This window comes from Nerophis lumbriciformis, linkage group LG01 (genome assembly GCF_033978685.3).
Source record: "Nerophis lumbriciformis linkage group LG01, RoL_Nlum_v2.1, whole genome shotgun sequence".
Taxonomy (NCBI): domain Eukaryota; kingdom Metazoa; phylum Chordata; class Actinopteri; order Syngnathiformes; family Syngnathidae; genus Nerophis; species Nerophis lumbriciformis.
Window position 1 is genome coordinate 52,267,043 of NC_084548.2, and position 19,668 is coordinate 52,286,710.

Consider the following 19,668-nt stretch of genomic DNA (forward strand, 5'->3'; position numbering starts at 1 on the left):
CTGTGTAATTGATGATACCGGCGTCTCATAAATAGTTGGGCTTCAGTAGCCGCGTGTTCATTCCTTATTTGGGGCTGCCCCTGCCGCCGAGCAGTTCACACACACTCTATGTGTCACACTGCCTGAGTCTTGGACAAAGTTGTGGAGAGGGAAAAGGTGGGGGGGTTGTTCAAAGAAAGACAAGAAGATATATGGGACAGTTTTAAGTATATTTTGGTACACAGGAAAACCTTCACAGGTGGTGAAGTCAAGGAGGGAAAAAATAAAGGGGAAGGAAAGATGAAGGGAGGAGAGATTTGGGGGAAGGAGTAGTGATCTTGTGCAGCCAATAAAGAACTAGACGGGAGGATTCCAGAGAGGGCGATGAGTCTCACCAGTTGGACATCAAGACAGAAGGATAGGACAGTTTGTCAGCAAAACCTCACAAGGGGAATACAGACAAAAAAGAAAGCCTGAATAAATCTTTCATGCACGTTTGCACAGGAGGCTTTTATTATAAGCTGGACCTGGACTCTCACAGCTCACACATGTGCGCGTTGAACGGAACAGGAGCTCAAGTGCACATACCCTGATCGTCTTCCAGAACCAATCAATCTTTTTCATGAAGTCCTTGCATGGAGCTGCAGATTCACACAGAGACTCCATTGACACCAAGACAAAAACGCTGAAGGAAGAGAAAGAGAGGGACACGATCTACACTAAAAAAGGAGGTTGATTCTTGGTGATCAAATTGTTTTGGGAAAAGACTGAAGGGATGAAGGCACTTCAGAAAAATCAGGGACGCACTGACCAGATGTTAGGAGCCATGGCTGACATGCTTACTTCTGTGGTGATGCCCAATCAACAGTGGGTGAGTTGTGAAGTGGAGTACGCCACTCTGTTGCACTTTGGTGCGTGTAGTTAGCACATTAGCCACACGGCGAGAAAGAACAGACCTGTCTGTAAAGTTTTCTAGATAGGATTTCCTCTTTGGTTTGCTCCCAAATAGTCCAAAAACATGCATGTTTGGTTAATTGAAGACTTTAAATTGCGTGGAAATGGTTGTCGAACGAGATCTTTAACTCCAATCTCACTCAACTGGAATTGGCTCCATGCAGCTTTCCTGAGACCCTGAACAGGGTAAGCACTACTGCAAATATGCATGAATGGATGGGTGGAAAGCCATTTGTGTATTGATTGGTTCTTCAGTGAAAGCATTATTATATTCCTGAGGCAATCTGAAGGACATTGTTTTTTTTTTTTACTGTTTGTGAAGCACAAAAATCTAATTCATTGCTTATGCACTTACCATATCTTTATTTTTTGGTCTTGTTGATTTTATGTCACACTGAAACTCACCAATGAAACTAAAACAAACAGACTAGTTTCTCTTTTTTTTCTGGGTGTAATTTATTATTTAATCTTACGAAACATGAGTTACAATCAAATAATGTGACCATATAGAAGTCATATTTAATGACTTCAACATTCATTCAACAAAATGGCAGTATTATTGTAGTATGTTAATACTTTATTTGAATTTTAATGATGAGAATGTATTTGAAATGGTACCTCAATTATCGAGCTTAATTGGTTTTGTTGCAAAGCTCTCAACTCAAAAACACTTGTATCTCAAATCCACTTCACTCATTTAAATTGATTAAAATCAATTTAATTGATGCTTGCCTCCCACCCAAAAACAGCACACATGTAACATGCCTTTTAAAAATAACATGTAGAAAATGGATGGATGGATAGATGTTTAAAAATCTTGTATAAAAACAATACAATCAAATGTACTACAAACAACTGTGCCAGTTGTTTTAAGTAATGTAATCTTAATGTACAGAATTTACATTGGAGAGATAAATGTTCCTTCAAACAGCTTCTCTATCAAACACACCATCAGCAGCTTCTCCATATTTTCATCGATAAATGCCTGCCGTTTATACAGTGAACAAACATAAACACAACACTTTTGGTTTTGCCCCCATTTTTAATGAGTTGAACTCAAAGATCTAAAACTTTTACTAAATACAACGACCTAATCCTCTCAAATATTGTTCACAAATCTGTCTGAATCTGTTTTAGTGAGCACTTATTTGCCAAGATAATCCATCCCACCTCACAGGAGTGGCATATCAAGATACTGATTAAACAGCATGATTATTGCACACAATAAAAGGCTACTCTGAAATGTGCAGTTTTATCACACAGCACAATGCCACAAATGTGGCAAGTTTTGAGGGAGCATGCAGTTGCCATGCTGACTGTAGGAATGTCCACCAGAGCTGTTGCCCCTGAATTGAATGTTTATTTCTCTATCATAAGCGGTCTCCAAAGGTGTTTCAGAGAATTTGGCAGTACATCCAACCGGCCTCACAACCGCAGATCAAGTGTAATCACACCAGCACAGGATCTCCACGTCCAGCAGGTGCACCTCTATGATCTTCTGAGAGCAGCCACTTGGACAGCTGCTGCAACAATTGGTTTGCATAACCAAATAATTTCTGCACCAACTGTGAGAGACCGTCTTAGGGAAGCTCATCTGCATGTTCCTCCTCCTCATCTGGGTCTCTACCTGACTGTAGTTTGCCAACGTAACTGACTTGAGTGGGCAAATGCTCACATTCGATGGCGTCTGGCACGTTGGAGAGGTTTTCTCTTCACGGATGAATTTCGGTTTTCAATATTCAGGGCAGATGGCAGACTGCATGTGTGGCGTTGTGTGGGAGAGCGGTTTGCTTGTGTCAACGTTGTGAATCGAGTGGCCCATGGTGGGGGTGGGGTTATGGTATGGGCAGGCATATTTTATGGACAACGAACGCAAGTGCATTTTATTGATGGCATTTTGAATGCACAGAGATATCGTGACGGGATCCTGAGGCCCATTGTTGTGCTATTCACCCGAGACTATTTACCTCATGTTGCAGCATGACAATGCACGGCCCCATGTTGTAAGGATCTGTAAACAATTCCTGGAAGCTAAAAAAAAAATCCCAGTTCTTGCCTGGCCACACCGGACATGTGACCCATTGAGCATGTTTGGTATGCTGTGAATCGGCGTATACGACAGCGTGTTCCAGTTCCTGCCAATATCCAGCAACTTCGCAAAGCCATTGAAGAAGAGTGAAGCAACATTCCACGGGCCACAATCAACAACCTGATTAACTATGCGAAGGAGATGTGTTGCATTGCATGAGGCAAATGGTGGTTACACCAGATGCTGACTGCTTTTCTGACCCTCCTAGACCTCCAATAAAGCAAAACTACACATTTCAAGGTGGACTTTTATTGTGGGCATCCTAAGGCTTGCCTGTACATTAAATATGCTGTTTAATCAGCATCTTGATATGTCACAGCTGTGAGGTGGGATAGATTATCTTGGCAAAGAAAAAGTGCTCACTAACACAGATCTAGACAGATTTGTCAATAATATTTGAGAGGAATAGGTCTTTTGTGTATACAGTAAAACATTTACTCATGACAAATGGGAGCGAAAACAAAAGTGTTGCGTTTATATTTTTGTTCAGTATATATTACTATAACATTCTTGGCTGGCATTAGACTAATTCTGCTTCAGTATGGTGCATACGAGCAAGTGCTATGCTCGAACTGATTTGCCAAGTCTGCTGTACGCTCTCTCATGTTTTTGAACATCTATTTCTCTAATTACCATGAATATCATCCACTTCTTCTTCTCAGCACTGTCCTTCACAAACAGTTCCTTCCTTCCTATGGTTGGAAAAACAAAGTTATATTCATTTTGAACTATAAGTTAATGCTAGCAAGTAAGACCTGATGTTTTGGTTGGATGTTATGGGGTTCACGGTGACATTTGCTAAGCCAACTTACATTTTTGCCTACAATTTAAAGCATAACAATAAGCTGAAAGACTGCTCTTATCTCAAAAACAATCTTAAGTTACGGCACTCTTAAGTTGAGGAACCACTGTAGTTTCAATATGTTTAATTAAACACTTTCCAAAATGACCATTTTTTTTTCTAGCTGGCTTAGAGAAATAATTGTTTTGTATTACAGTAAGAAGTGTTCAAACTTGGTTCTTAAATATGATTCCTTGCCCTGTAAAAGACAACATACATATTTCATGATGACATAATAATGGTTACAAGGAGGCATCTGGTATTATAATACTGTACAGAGAGTCCATTTGGGTTCTGCTTATAAAGATGTTTTGCCTTACAATATTTATTTTCATATATTAAAACCACATCTGCCAGACACTACGTTGTAGTGAGGTCTGGTGATGCTTGGTTTGGCTTTTGACTGAAACTTCTGGCTGAAGACCAGTCATCCCCAAACTGAGTGGTAAATGTTATACCTCAACAATTTTCCATTGAATTCTTGCTCATTGTGTAATGGAAAGGAGAAAAGCTGTGCAAGACATTATGGAAAAATACTACTGCAAAGTGTTAGGTTTTTGTGGTTGACTATAATCACTCTAAAATCTTACCAAGACTTCCGTCCTGAGAGCAGGACTCCATCTGACAAAGGCATCTCTGTGTGTAGCTCTCAGAGGGTGGCGAGGTGGACCTCCCATCAAGTGAAGTGGAAAGGGGGCCTAACCATGGCCACTGGGCACCCGAGGGACTGGACTGGGAGCAGCCCACAGAAGGAACAGGTAGGACCTGAAAGCTCCACAGACCATGACAAAACCCACAATGCCTTGTTTAAACATTGGTTCTCACCAAACCAGTCAGCGTCTCGCCCTACCGAAACTTGCAAACTTGGCTTTCTGACATGACAGAGTTGTAAGACATTCTGCTCAGCAGCTCTCCATGTACTATGAGTGCACTCACTGGTGTTTATGAGTCATTATTTATTCATTCTAGGTACAAAACAACAAACAAGATGTGCCCTATGAGCCACTTATTGTATGTATGTTCATGGGTGTGTTTGTTAGTATGAACATTTTCCTTGGGTTTTTGTGTTGAGTCCACCCAAAACATCTAAGCCCCCATATCTCATGTTGCCTGCAAAAACATCAGCCATTCTTAATAGCGCACCCTCAATTAACACTAGCTCTTTTAGCCGTAATTTACCATAAATAAGAGTGCATGCTCAATGTTCCAGGTGCAGCCAGAAAACAAGACTCCCTTTGCCTTAAAACTGCAACACTATTGCGTTTATTAACATTTGCGTGCCTTTTCATTTTGCTTGAGTGCAGTTCAACAAAAGGAGCTTTGTAGCCGGATCTCAGTTTAAGTTGGACCTTGTGGTCAGGCCACTAACTGTCATGGAGATCAGTACAGGGTGTACCAAAGAGGTGCAAGAGAAGCGGGGTATGCATGGGGTCAGAGGAAGCTGTCAGTATCTGTATCAGTAATGGCGTGATTTGGATGGCGTGTGCTGTTAAAGCTGTCCAATCTTAACTTAGAAAAAGAAACACAAAAGTGTTTTTAGACCTATGTAAAATGAATGTGACCTAAAGGAAACTTATTTTCCCCAACCCTCAAGAAAGTCCTCTCTTTGAATGTTTTTGCATATGCCCAATTTCCTCTGGATGGGAAATTAGTGAAACACAAGGCAGGAAGGCAACCAGACCACAATAACAAGATGCAGACCCTTAGAGCTGTTCATTTTTGAACTTCCATTGCTGCATATTATTGTGCAAATATACTCTGGAATTGGACAGAAATGTTAAGCACTGTATTAACTGGATTATTAGAGTTTAACTGCAGCTCTCCCTATAAATACGATAAACATGTCTTGGTTTTGTCGTGTTTTCTTCTTATGGTTTAAAAGCTTTTCAGATGATGATATTGGAGAACTTTTCAAAAGCTTTTGCACAATGCTACATGATCCGTTATAAGGTATCAATTTTGCAGGGTTGCATTAAATTTAAATCAATACATATTTAATACACATTTAATTTTTACATGATGCTTAAAAAATGTTTTAAATTTAAACTATAATATTGTAACTTCTACTTAAAGCTGGATTGCATGTACTATTTATGAAAATTGCATATGTATATCATTACAAGGCCATCATAACTAGATGCGTCAATATGTTCTTTCGTGAAATTCATTGACTTCTTTGGGCTCAGATTTAGGGGTGTGACACACTACTGTCTTTCTCACCTTATTACTGTATTTTTCTCTGTAAAGACAGATCAGCATGAATAACAATGTCACACACTTACAATAAAGATATCACATGCGCTGTCCAAAGTCATTTTGTATAATAATAATTAACTGTTAAAAGTATATTAGTGACATGCTGAGAAACTAAAACAGCCATGCGCCACGGAACCCGGTTTGTGAGGGTTGTGCATTGCTTCACCTCTGGTTTCTGCCCAGTATTTGATTGGGAAATGTGCAAATTCAGCCATTTCTACTTCAAGGGGTCATATTATGATGAAAACAAGCCGTTTCAGGAGGCGGTCTTCTTCGACCCCCCCACATTCAGCCCTCTCTGTCACAATCGGCTTAGCTGGAGTAGGACCAATGCATAGCAGAAAAATAAATAAATATAATAACAAAAATAGCATTAAAAAAGGAGTTACGAAAAAATAACTAAGGATGCACATATAAGGTGTGACAAACAGAAATCGCACACAGAAGGTGTGGGGAAGTTAACAGTTAACACTACAACGCAACGCCAGGAATGAAAAGCGTGAGTGGAGCCAAAGCAGAGGAGATTATACACGAGGGAACCATCAGGAGTATACTGGCGCCTAAGTAGTCAGGAGGAAATTAGGTGTGAGGTGTGCGTGCAGTTGGCTATGCCCTGTGACCCAGAAACAAGGCACTGCAACAAAAAGAAGATCATGACACCCTCCAGTTGAGTGAGACAGTTTCTTCGCCCCATTAGACATTTTTATAATCTTAAAGTACCAGCAAAGTGGAAAAAAAGTTACCTCTTTATTCAGATTCAGATTGGATTTATTAGAACGTAATTTCAAAATGATGCATCACATTTTTACATTTTATTTACATGTCCAAAAAGGAGTAGGAAAAAGCAATGCTTACTTAATCATACCCGTTTTCCACTTCATATCAATTACTTACACATATGTTCACTCCCTGTACTCTGTATGTACACATTTCAAACATTTTACACATTACAATCGGTGTAATGTTAATACAACAGTTTTCTTCACAACTAGGTAAGTCACTTATGAGATGAATAATATTTCTCTTTTTTTAACTCAAGTTCAAGATATTTACCAGTATTCTTCTTCTTTGTACTTTGTAAACAGCTGTAGTTTGAACAGTTTTTTTTTTCATGATAGTACATTGTTCCTCTTCTGTACTTAATCCATTCAGGTTAAAGCTATTATCATATTTATCTGATTTATGACACCAAAAGACTTCCAAAGTTTGCGAGTAAATAGATACAATCAAAATAGTTAAAATCTCACAAAGATTCCCAACCCATTTTGAGAGTTAATAAGCAAGCCAGTCATGTGATCCGTGATGTAGAAGTAGCAACCACAGATCCCTTGCCCATCAACAACAAAGCTAATCAAGCAGACTTTGTGAGAGCCAACAACGATTATGATCCGGAACCTTTTATTTTGGAGCCCGAATACACAAGGAGGATGAGCAATAAGTTTAAGAAGCCGAGTGCAGCTTTATTGAAACACTATATTGTTACGGTTTGTACAGGGGAAGATGACGGCACAGACAACAGGGACGTCGTTTAACTCTGTTTATTTATATACTGTATATATAGTTCTACAGTTCTACAATATTATAATATATATAAAAAATAAATGAAGTGTGTAAATACTCCAAACTATGTATGTGGTGTGCGACTATGTGTAAAAATTAACTGTAGTGTGTTACCAGAAGTGTTGAGCGAGAGGCAAAAGTCCAAGAGGAGCAGGCTTGCTCGGAGATCCGTGAGAACAGGCAGGAAGTCGGGGCCAATAGCGAGGCGTCAAAGTCCGTGTCCAGGCGAGAGGTCGAGATCCTGGCGCGCTTTTGGAGGTGCGCCACTTATCTTTGCTTCTTTTTTACCTCGGCGGTGGTCTTTTAAACCTGCAATATTGTCTAAGTGCACAGAACTCCTGATCATATTTTCTTCAAATCCTGCCAGGATTTTTTGTGAAGCTGTAAAGCTTGGACCAGTGTTTGGCCCACAATAGTGTACACATGCAGATAAAGTACTCAGCATATTCTAGTCTATGTGTCACGATGTTGCCTGTCGGTTGTTGACGTGACCCCAGGATGCAGAAACAGTTGACAACATGTCGGTAAAATAGTAACTTAATTGAAGCGAGGCTGTCAAGTACATCCTTCTGATTATTGATTCGAGGCAGGTGAGTTTCCTCATCACTAAAACGAGACCAGTGTGTAGCAACATAGGAGGGCGAGAGAGCACTGCAACAGAAAAACAGCAAACACAGGAAAAACACAAGGAAATCTTGGCAAGTCCAAAACCGTCATGTGGGATCATGACACTATTAGTTGTACTCAGAATGCTTTGTCTTGCTCATCCAGTTTAAGTCACTTTCTAATATACAGTACGACATGACTAACATTTCACAGTAAAAAGCGGTGAAGTGAGCAGAATATGTATGAAATCCTTTATATCACGTTTAGCCAGACAGTGGGAGAGTGGACATCCAAGGACTGTCATTTGCAGAGGCCACTCTTGGGAATAAACTGTGCATGTGACCTTAAATGGGTAGTGATCAACCTGAAGCTCACACATTGCATTGGAAGGTCCAGAAAGTTGAACTATAAGCTTTATCTCATAGAGGGGCATGGTTATATTCTGTGTATGCATTGAATGAATCATGTCATTCCATTAAGTTTCTCAACAATCTTAGATTTCTTTCTTTGACATCGGCCATGGTCTGAGCCATGAGCTCTGAGGTCCCAGTGGTTCATACCTCTATCATTTATTTCCCGACCAGGCATTGAGCCAGATGATATTTGCATTCAATGTGTTTGTGAAATATTTGAGGAGACAAGGTGGTCATACAAAACATTTTTTTTTATCAATGCGACTACGATTCTGCTGTTAGACACACACAGATTGGCTTCGACTCACTCCAGTGTCCAAAGTTCGACTGGGAACCATTGGCACAGCTCAATTTTTATTTATTTTAAAGGAATATTCCTTTAATTATGAAAGAGAATTAGGGCCACGCTAAACAGAGACAAAAATGAAATAATAAATGTTTGAACAAGATATCACACTAACCATAACAATTGGGATGTGTGGCTCAGATGGTAGAGCAGCCGTGTCAGCAACTTAAGGGTTCCAGGTTTGATTCCAGCTTCTGCCATCCTAGTCACTGTCGTAGTGTCCTTGGGCTGTGGGCGCAAATCGGCAGCTGTCAGTCTACCCCAGGGTAGCTGTGGCTACAAATGTAGCTTACCACCATCAGCATGTAAATGTGGATGGAATGAATGATGGATCATCAGTTCTCTGTGAAGTGCTTTGAGTGTCTAGAAAAGCGCTATTCAAATTGAATCCATTATTATTTTTATAATTGTTTTAATTAATTTAAGAGATTAGTATTTCTTGACCTACGCTGGAGCGGATTTAGAATAGTGCTGTCACATAATAAAATTTTTTAATCAGATTAATCACACTTTTAAATTTCGACTAATCATGATTAATCACAGTTTATTAATCCCTTGCAGAATTTAAATTAACCTAAAAAAGAGCCCAAAATTTGGACTCCAAATTAAATGTTATTGTCAGAATGTCATACAGGAACGTTTTCTAAATGTTTTTAATGAATGCATGTCATTTATTTGCTCAAAACTGGTTAAAAGTTTTATATAAAGTCCTTTCAGGGTTTATTTAGGAATTTATTTTGCCAGCGAGCACACCAGCCGGAGTCTCCTCACTCATCTTTGCTCTGACGTATGCATTGACCTGATCACTGACTACTTAACCTTTCAGGTAACCATCTACGGTTAAGGTAAAAGAGCATATGCAGTCAAAATAAATTGCGTGATTAATCTGCATAGATACATGATTAATGCCATACTTTTTTGTGAATAATCACATGAGTTAAGTTGTTATTTTTGACAACGCTAAACAAATATAGTAGATTAAAGAGAAGTGAATTATATCACCATGGCTGCCGCATCCTTTGAGTTTTATGTATGTGGCCCTCAGTGAAAAAATGTTTGGACACTTCCGCCTTAAAGGTTCAAGCAAAGACCTTCACTAGGAAATTGAACTTTTTTGGTAAGATGTCAGTAATATGAGCTAAAAGTCATCAACAAAAAATATATATATTTTTTAAATTTAAGGCTGACAACTTTGCAGGAGGTTCATGAATCTGGTGTGCAGAGTGTGGTGGGAATCACCTGCTGTTAAGGATGATGTTTGATAAGAAATTATCGAGTTCGAGTCTATTATCGAATCCTCTTATCGAACCGATTCCTTATCGATTCTCTTATCGAGTCCAGATAGGTTGTTGTATATGGAAAAAAAACACACAATATTTGGTTTAACAAATCACTTCACATTCTCTACTGCTCGCTACTCTAGTATTACCATATCTGAGTTATTGTGCAGAAATGTGGGGAACTAACTACAAATGTGCGCTACATTCGTTAACCGTGTTACAAAAAAAATAATTAGAGTGATACATAATGTTGGATATAGAGAACATACAAACACTTTATTTATTGAGTCAAAAATATTAAAGTTCGATGATTTGGTAAAATTGCAAACAGCTAAAATGATGTGGAATTAAATGATGGAATGGATTAAGTAAAGAAGTTAAACATTGTACTGAAGTTTAAGAGGTTGTTCAAATGAATAGTGCTTACAAAGTACAAAGAAGAAGAATTATGAGAAATACTTTCAACCTTATTGAAAATAAGATATTCTTCATCTCAGTATATTAATAATGACTGAATTTATTAATTACATATTACAAATCTGTTGTATATACTAATTCACAGATATTTTATTATAAAAAGGTCAGTAAATTATGTATATATTCGTAAACACAATGAAATGGGAAAGGGGTAGGATTAAATAAGCTTTACTTCTTCCTACTCCTGTAAAGTGAAATGATATGAAACTGTGATGTATTATACTGTAAGTGTGTTCATGTTCCAAATAAACTAAAGAAATAAAGAAAGCACTAGTTTATTAGACAGACTTGCAAACTCTGTCGTGGTGTAGGCTACAAGATAACGTTAACGTTATCAGACACATACAAAAAGGCTCACGTTAACGTTACCGTTAGCCACTGACTTTGCTTAGGTAACGTTAGTCTAGCTAACATTACTGCAGTCCTGGTTGACATAAGAGGTAACGTTACTACAAGTGAGCAGATATGGAAATTAACCGGCAACAGTTTTCGTTAGTTACTCACCGGCGTCACCGTCACTGTAGCGGGGACTTGGGCAGCTGGCAGAAGAAGAGGGGCATTCTTTGTCATCTCTGCCGCTGCTTCAACACGTGTCGAAGACACGACACGCTTGTTGTGCTTCCTCCCCTTACACGAGAGCGAAGCCTGGCAATAATTGCATATTGCCGCTTCCTCGTTTTTTTTGGTGAAATGAAGCCATGCCTTGGAGCGCTTTTTCCGGTCCTTTTTTTCCCTGCTTTCCCCATCTGCGCCTAATGACTGAGCTACGTGACGTCATTTCTTGTGATGTCCCACGGGGCATTTCTTGTCGGGACGGGATTCGTTCCCAGGGATTCGAATAAAGAACCAACACTTTTTCTTTACTATAGTGTCTCGATAACGGGTACCGGTTCTCAAAAAGGGATTCGAGTCCGAGGACTCGGTTCTTTTCTTATCGAACAACCGGGAAAACCGGTTTCGAGCATCATCCCTACCTGCTGTGACCCACCCATCTCACTCCCTGAATGCATGCTGGCCTACAAAAATGTAACCTCTTTCCAGACAGTTCAGTAAAGAAGAGAACACAACAGTGACTCTGGCTTCTCAGTGGGATGTTAGCCAAAAGCTGGCCCCTCATGTCAAACTGACCAGGATGCTGGTTTTCCTTAATTGGCTCTTAGCTTAGAGATGAAGGAAGACAACATGGGGCAGAAGGAGAAAAGGCAAGGGAGTCGGAGAAGGATAAAGTGTGTGTGAGCATATTTTGGCAGGATTTCAGCCAGTTGATGGACTCAGGAGTGGCTAATGTCAGTGCAGGGTTGGGGAATTGACGCTACTGCTGTATATTTTTTGAAAAGAGAATACGGTTACTAGATTTATGTATTATCAAATCATTAGCATCATTGCCTGAACAGCGTGTTTTAAAAAAGGACGTTGTAAATATGCATTCCAAGAGTTACTTTAGGAGAAGCAACTATTGTCTATTTTAAAATTTTGCTGTTTGGTTTCAAAGCTTAGCATGAACTGGCACCTCATTATATCTCGGACCTCATCCAAATTTACACTCCTGTGCGCGCTCTGAGGTCTGAGAGCCAGCTCCAGCTCGTGGTTCCCAAGACGAGACTTAAAACCAGGGGAGACAGGGCCTTCTCTGTGGTCAGCCCTAAGCTCTGGAACATTCTGCCTCTCCATGTTCGAACTGTTCCCACAGTGTAGTGTTTTAAGTCTCGTTTTAAGACTAGGGCTGCGACTAACGATTAATTTGGTAATCGAATAATCTGTCGATTATTACTTCGATTAATCAATTAATAATCGGATAAAAGAGACAAACTACATTTCTACCCTTTCCAGTATTTTATTGAAAAAAAAAACAGCATACTGGCACCATACTTATTTTGATTATCGTTTCTCAGCTGTCTGTACATGTCGCAGTTTATAAATAAAGGTTTATAAAAATTAAAAAAAAAATTAAAATTAAAAATTGCCTCTGCGCATGCGCATACCATAGATCCAACGAATCGATGACTAAATTAATCGGCAACTATTTTTATAATCGATTTTAATCGATTTAATCGATTAGTTGTTGCAGCCCTACTTAAGACCCACTTTTATTCTCTGGCTTTTAACACTATGTGAGTTGTGTGGTCCTCTGTGTTTTTACATTTTTATTTCTATTTATTGTTTTAATTGGTTTTACCCTTTAAAATAGTTTACAATCATATTTATTTTATATTGTTTTTGTATTGATTTTATATTGATTTATTCTATTTTTATTCAGTCATTGGTGGAGCTAAGGATAGTATTTGAATCTTGTTTTTAATATTTTTGTGCAGCACTTTGGAAACATTTTTTGTTGTTTAAATGTGCTATATAAATAAAGTGGATTGGATTGGATTGGCTATTTAAGTTATCCTCACGACTTAATCACATTCACTAGTCAGTTTAGTGTATGTGATTGAGTGTCTCCTGACCAAACAAATGTTATGTAACCCGATGGAGAGAAAGGGCCATTCTGAATGTGGAAGTTTTGGTTTATAGGGGCTATCACACTGCCGACACACGCATGCACTTGCACACGCAGATGAATCATCTGCAGTGTGTGTGTGTTCGTGTGTGTGTGTGTGTGTATGTCTGTGTCATGTGGGATATGCAGACAGATGAATGGGTGTTAATGCTCACCTCTCATTCCCTTCTCCTCCCTTGAAGTTGGGAGAATAAAAAGCCCCCCTCCCATATTTATGTGAATCTTCACAGCTTTGCACGTGTCCCCCAGGGCCTTTTCTGATGATTGCTGCTGTTTTTCACTTTGTGTTGTTGACTGATAAGATTATTTTCATGAGTATCAAACACAACGCTTTCAGGTCAAAGTTGTCGTTAATGTGATTAATGATGCTTGTACAAACAATGGGAGCACTTTTGTGTGCAGCACTGATGATCAAGTAGCTCCATTATGCAGACTTGGTGTCTGTCAGCTACTAACGCCCCCTACTGGGTGTACTCTAAAAGTACACTTTGCCAGCTTCAAAGTATCAGTACAATGGAAAAACAAGTTGCCTCTATATTGAAGCGATCTGATTTATGACACCAAAAGACTTCCAAAGTTTGCGAGTAAATAAATATGATCAGAATAGTAAAAATCTCACAGAGATTCCCGAGCCATTTTGAGAGATAATGAGCCATCAAGTCCATGATCCGTGACGTAGAGGGAGGAAGCACAGATCCCCAACAACAATGCTAATCATGCAGACTTTGTGAGAGCCAATGATTTCCTTTGGCAACAATTATGATCCGGAACCTTGTATTTTTGAGCCTAAACACAAGGAGGGTGAGTAATAAGTCTTAAAAGCCAAGCGCTAAACGGATGCAGCTTTATTGAAACACTATGGCATCAGCAGCATTGCTAGGTGCTAAACACAAACTAACCATAATGAACCTTACTACGACAAACACTTACTGTACAATGTCAGCTCTTGCTCGGATGCCGACCAATGGGACGCTCTCATTATCCCGTTTTGATGAAGAATAAATCACAATCCTCACAAAAGGTTAAAAACGTTGCCCCAACAAGGTTTTTTTTTTTTTTTTTTTTGCTGTCTCGGGGGATGTCAAAGTTGACCAGCCTCTCCGTCCATGGCCACATTTGTCTACTACCAGGCATACTTGCCAACCTTGAGACCTCCGATTTTGGGAGGTGGAGGGGTGGGGGCGTGGTCGGGAGTGGGGGCGTGGTCGGGGTGGGGCGGGGGGCGTGGTTGGGGGCGTGGTTAAGATATATATATATATATATATATATAAGAAATACTATATATATATATATATATATATATATATTTTATTACATATATATATATATATATGTATACATATATATATATATATATATATATATATGTATACATATATATATATATATATATGTATATATATATATATATATATATATAAATAAATAAAAGAAATACCTGAATTTCAGTGTTCATTTATTTACACATTTACACACACATAACACTCATCTACTCATTGTTGAGTTAAGGGTTGAATTGTCCATCCTAGTTCTATTCTCTGTCACTATTTCAGAACACACACATTACACAAATATACATTATAAAATCAATAAGAAAACGGGAGCTCTAATTTGGGAGTCTGAATTAGGATCAGAAGTTCCTATATAAACATTGCGCACTCACGTCGCCTTTTTGTATTGATTACTGCAGCTGTGCACTGGATTCATTCACAAATACAAACTACAACTCACAAACACTTTAGAGTTAGGCTCCACCATCAGAATGTGTATTTAAACTTATAAAGATCACATGGATATTATTCAGTGAGTTGATTCACCAAAACTAATCTGTTATACAGGAGGAAAAAGCACACAGGACGTTTCAATTGTTCACAGACTGGTCGCGCTCATCAGAATGACAAGACACTTCCGGTCTGCACGTGATAGCATTCAATTGGGAAGAAACGCCCTACTGCCCCCTACTGACCAATGTGAATACTGATAAATGTGTAATGACAGCTCCAAAAACGAATTCAAACCACAAAATAAAATAAATAAATCAACACAAAAATGTGACACATTATGGGTGGATCACATATGCATGTACAGTAGATGGCAGTATTGTCCTGTTTAAAAGTGTCACAACATTGCTGTTTACTGCAGACGAACTGCTTTACGGGGGACGAAAACTTGACTGCTGTTGTTGTGTGTTGTTACCGCGCTGGGAGGACGTTAATGAAACTGCCTAACAATAAACCCACATAAGAAACCAAGAACTCGCCCTCGATCATTAGCTGTTTATATGGTGGTAAAGCGGACGTGAGAACAGGCTGTCAACACGTCACTCAGGTCCGCATGGAGCTGGAGGGGACGTGGCCTCCAGCTCCGCCTGAATTTCGGGAGATTTTCGGGAGAAAATTTGTCCCGGGAGGTTTTCGGGAGAGGCTCTGAATTTCGGGAGTCTCCCGGAAAATCCGGGAGGGTTGGCAAGTATGACTACCAGGTGAGAGATGCATGAATTATATTCCAGAATTTACTTTTACCAAGTTATAGATGAAGCAAATGCAGCTGGGGGCACAATGTGTCAACAATTGAAGCGTAAGCTAGAATTAGCTCTTTGCCATCAATGCGACGTTAAAATAGGGCTTCTGCATTAGCGCTTACAATAAGAATATCACTCATATTTGGTTGATTTTCAGGTGACAACATGTAAATTCAGTATTGTTGGCGGTTTCTGGATGTTTTTTAGGCAAGGCAAGGCAACTTTATTTGTATAGCACTTTTCATACACAAGGCAGACTCAAAGTGCTTCACAGACAACAAAGTGAAATGAAAGAAAATAAAAGCAAAATTAAAATGCAGACAATAAAAATAAAAACAGTGCAGACGTTAAAAGTTAAAAGATTAAAAGATTTAGCTGAAAGCTAAGGTGAACATAAACGTTTTCAGTCCAGTTTTAAAAGTAGTCAGAGTTGGGGAAAGTCTGACATCTTCAGGAAGTTTATTCCAGCTATTTGTTGCATAGTGACTGAATGATGCTCTCCCTTGATTTGAGTTTACTCTGGGAACCGCTATCAGATTGGTCTCAGAAGATCTTAGTGATCTAGAGGGCTTACAGTATATAGTGGGAGCATATCAGTGATATACTTCGGCCCTAGACCATGTAGTGATTTATATGTGAGCAGGAGGATTTTGAAATCAATTCTCTGATTTTAGAGGGTTTTATGGGCACAATAGAGGACCCTCGATCTGTTGACTCAATTGTCAGCTAGTTATTTACCATTTCGAATGCATAAAAAAAGCCAAACATATGTGTTCTCGTCTTACATAGAGATTGTGAAGGATAAACAGCCCACCTCTTTCCAATATTTGTGTATTTCCAGTATAATTAATCTGCTGTTAGGGCCAGAGTGCAGAAGCGTTGCTCTCGTGACGTCATATGACCCCGAATCTATGGAAATTGCCGACAGCATTCAAGCGGAATATTTAAAACGGCCGACTGCATTTGTGGCATTTTCTGATTTTTAGACAGTTTTTTTCATGTACTTTGCGGATTGTAAATACAATTGGATATGGTTTACTGCAGGGGTGTCCAAACTACGGCCCGCGAGCCAGGTGTGGCCCGCCGCAGTCTTCAGTGCGGCATCTCAAGTTTAACAAGAAGATTGGCCCGTGGAGTGGTATTTATTGCCTAAACTTTCTGCCCCCAGTGAAATGGATCAGAGCAATCTTGCTGCCCCCTTGCGGGTGGAGTCAGAATCGCTGGTCAATAATGATGAGCCTCAATTGAAAGTGACTTGAGCAGAGCATTAATTTATATGACCCAATCCACACAACTTCTCCCACTCATGGTGTAAATTAACTGTAACCAACAAAGTCAACACGCGGTCACACAGTTCCTGCTCATTGAACATAGTAGACATTATAAAACACGTATATACCACTTGAAATTACACATTTATAAGTCCATTACAATGCATGATGGGTGTTACGCAAAACATTATTTCCACATTTATCCATGTTTGCCGCATTTTAACTGCTTGGTATTTCTGATTGATTACAAAACTTTAAGGAGGTTGTCAGGGAAGTAAAGGTAGGAGGAGTAGAACTTTCCCACACTCTTAATATTCAATGTTACATAATTTATACTTCATATTGCATTGTTGTCAGGGTCTAATGTGCGGGGGTTGTTAAGTTGAACTAGTTGACGTTATGTGTTGTTGTGTGTAGGGCAGCACGGTGGAAAGGGGTTAGTGCGTCTGCCTCACAATACGAAGGTCCTGAGTAGTCCTGGGTTCAATCCCGGGCTCGGGAACTTTCTGTGTGGAGTTTGCATGTTCTCCCCGTGACTGTGTGGGTTCCCTCCGGGTACTCCGGCTTCCTCCCACCTCCAAAGACATGCACCTGGGGATAGGTTGATTGGCAACACTAAATTGGCCCTAGTGTGTGTGAATGTTGTCTGTCTATCTGTGTTGGCCCTGCGATGAGATGGCGACTTGTCCAGGGTGTACACCGCCTTCTGCCCGATTGTAGCTGAGATAGGCTCCAGCGCCCCCCGCGACCCCGAAGGGAATAAGCGGTAGAAAATGGATGGATGGATTGATGTGTTGTTGTTCAGTCTTTCATAAGTTAACCAATGCAATCTGAAGTGTTATTTTGATACAAATGAATGTTGTCACGTCACAATCAACGCTCTGCTGTGTGGCAAATAAAAAGGTCGTAATGTGTGTATTTATGAATGCGTGACTGTTTGTGTGTGTGCCCGCACGCGCATCCATAAAACAGCGAATTGACGATTACCCTCGAAAATATCGCTTTGGATATAAAAATGTATTAAAAAAATATACATATATATATTAGGGATGTCCGATAATGGCTTTTTGCCGATATCCGATATTCCGATATTGTCCAACTCTTTAATTACCGATACCGATATCAACCGATACCGATATTAACCGATATATACAGTCGTGGAATTAACACATTATTATGCCTAATTTGGACAACCAGGTATGGTGAAGATAAGGTACTTTTAAATTTTTTTTATAAAATAAGATAAATAAATTAAAAACATTTTCTTGAATAAAAAAGAAAGTAAAACAATATAAAAACAGTTACATTGAAACTAGTAATTAGTGAAAATTAGTAAAATTAACTGTTAAAGGTTAGTACTATTAGTGGACCAGCAGCACGCACGATCATGTGTGCTTACGGACTGTATCCCTGCAGACTGTATTGATATATATTGATATATAATGTAGGAACCAGAATATAAATAACAGAAAGAAACAACCCTTTTGTATGAATGAGTGTGAATGAGTGTAAATGGGGGAGGGAGGTTTTTTGGGTTGGTGCACTAATTGTAAGTGTATCTTGTGTTTTTTATGTTGATTTTATCGGACATCTCTAATATATATGTATATATGTGTTTATACATATATGTATATATGTATGTTGTAATATATGTATATATGTATACTTATGTATATATGTATATATTTATATATAATATGTATATATATTTATATATATACATAGATACGTATACATATTATATATGTATATATATATATATATATATATATATATATTATATATATAATATTCATACCGGTATATATAATATTTATTCAGCCTGCATAGGCTATACAGGTATACTGTATATGTGTGAATATAAAGTATATATGTTACTTTACATGGAGTCGGTTTTCGGCCCCCTAGCCAAATTGTTTTAGCCCAATGCGGCCCGAGACTCAAAAAGTTTGGACACCCCCGGTTTAATGGATACAATGAAACACAATTAAGCATATAAAGTCAACTTGTTTTTCTATTACAATGGTACTTTAAAAGGAATTAACATGAATGTTGACTGCTCAAAACAAGCGTCCTCTGAGCCGCAGCTGCAGTTGTGATGTGTCTTTGTTCCAGCTTGCCTTGATTTGAAAACCTATGTTCTGTTGTCAAATCAATTGTCTGTGGACCTGCACAGCTCTGCTCGGACTGTGTTTGGCAACCATATCAGCCTCAGACAAGTGGAGATGTTCAGCAGCGCTGTTCAATATTCCCTCTGGTAAATTAGCTCTTCAATCTCTGACGCTCAAAACATCCATTACAAGCAAAGAAATGGAGAGATAGCAAGAAAAGGTGGTAATCTTTTTATGGGGGCAAATCAGTGGTCTGTCTGGGCCTCAGAATAGTTGTTGTTATCTGTTGCTGTCTCAGTCTAAGCAGTATGGTTCAGTTTGGTTCACCATGGTACGTCTGTGTCAGCGTAGACCTAATAAAACCTGCAATTTCTATACAAAAGAAGACCACAACATGCTGCTGTAATACATTGGAACTTCTAAACCTGGGGTGCCCAAAGTGGGGCCTGCGGGCCAAGTTT

The 19,668-nt window shown here is 39.1% G+C and overlaps 1 protein-coding gene across 1 annotated transcript in view; it reads left to right on the plus strand.

Moving 5' to 3' along the window:
* Positions 1-370: 370 nt before the first annotated feature.
* Positions 371-19,668, plus strand: part of arhgef25a (Rho guanine nucleotide exchange factor (GEF) 25a) — a 155,719-nt gene continuing 136,421 nt past the window's right edge. Inside the window, exons 1-2 of the mRNA XM_061986167.2 lie at positions 371-850; positions 4,510-4,621. Of these exons, the coding sequence (XP_061842151.1) occupies positions 755-850; positions 4,510-4,621 (208 nt within the window). The 5' untranslated portion in view covers positions 371-754. The remainder of the gene's footprint in view (positions 851-4,509; positions 4,622-19,668) is intronic.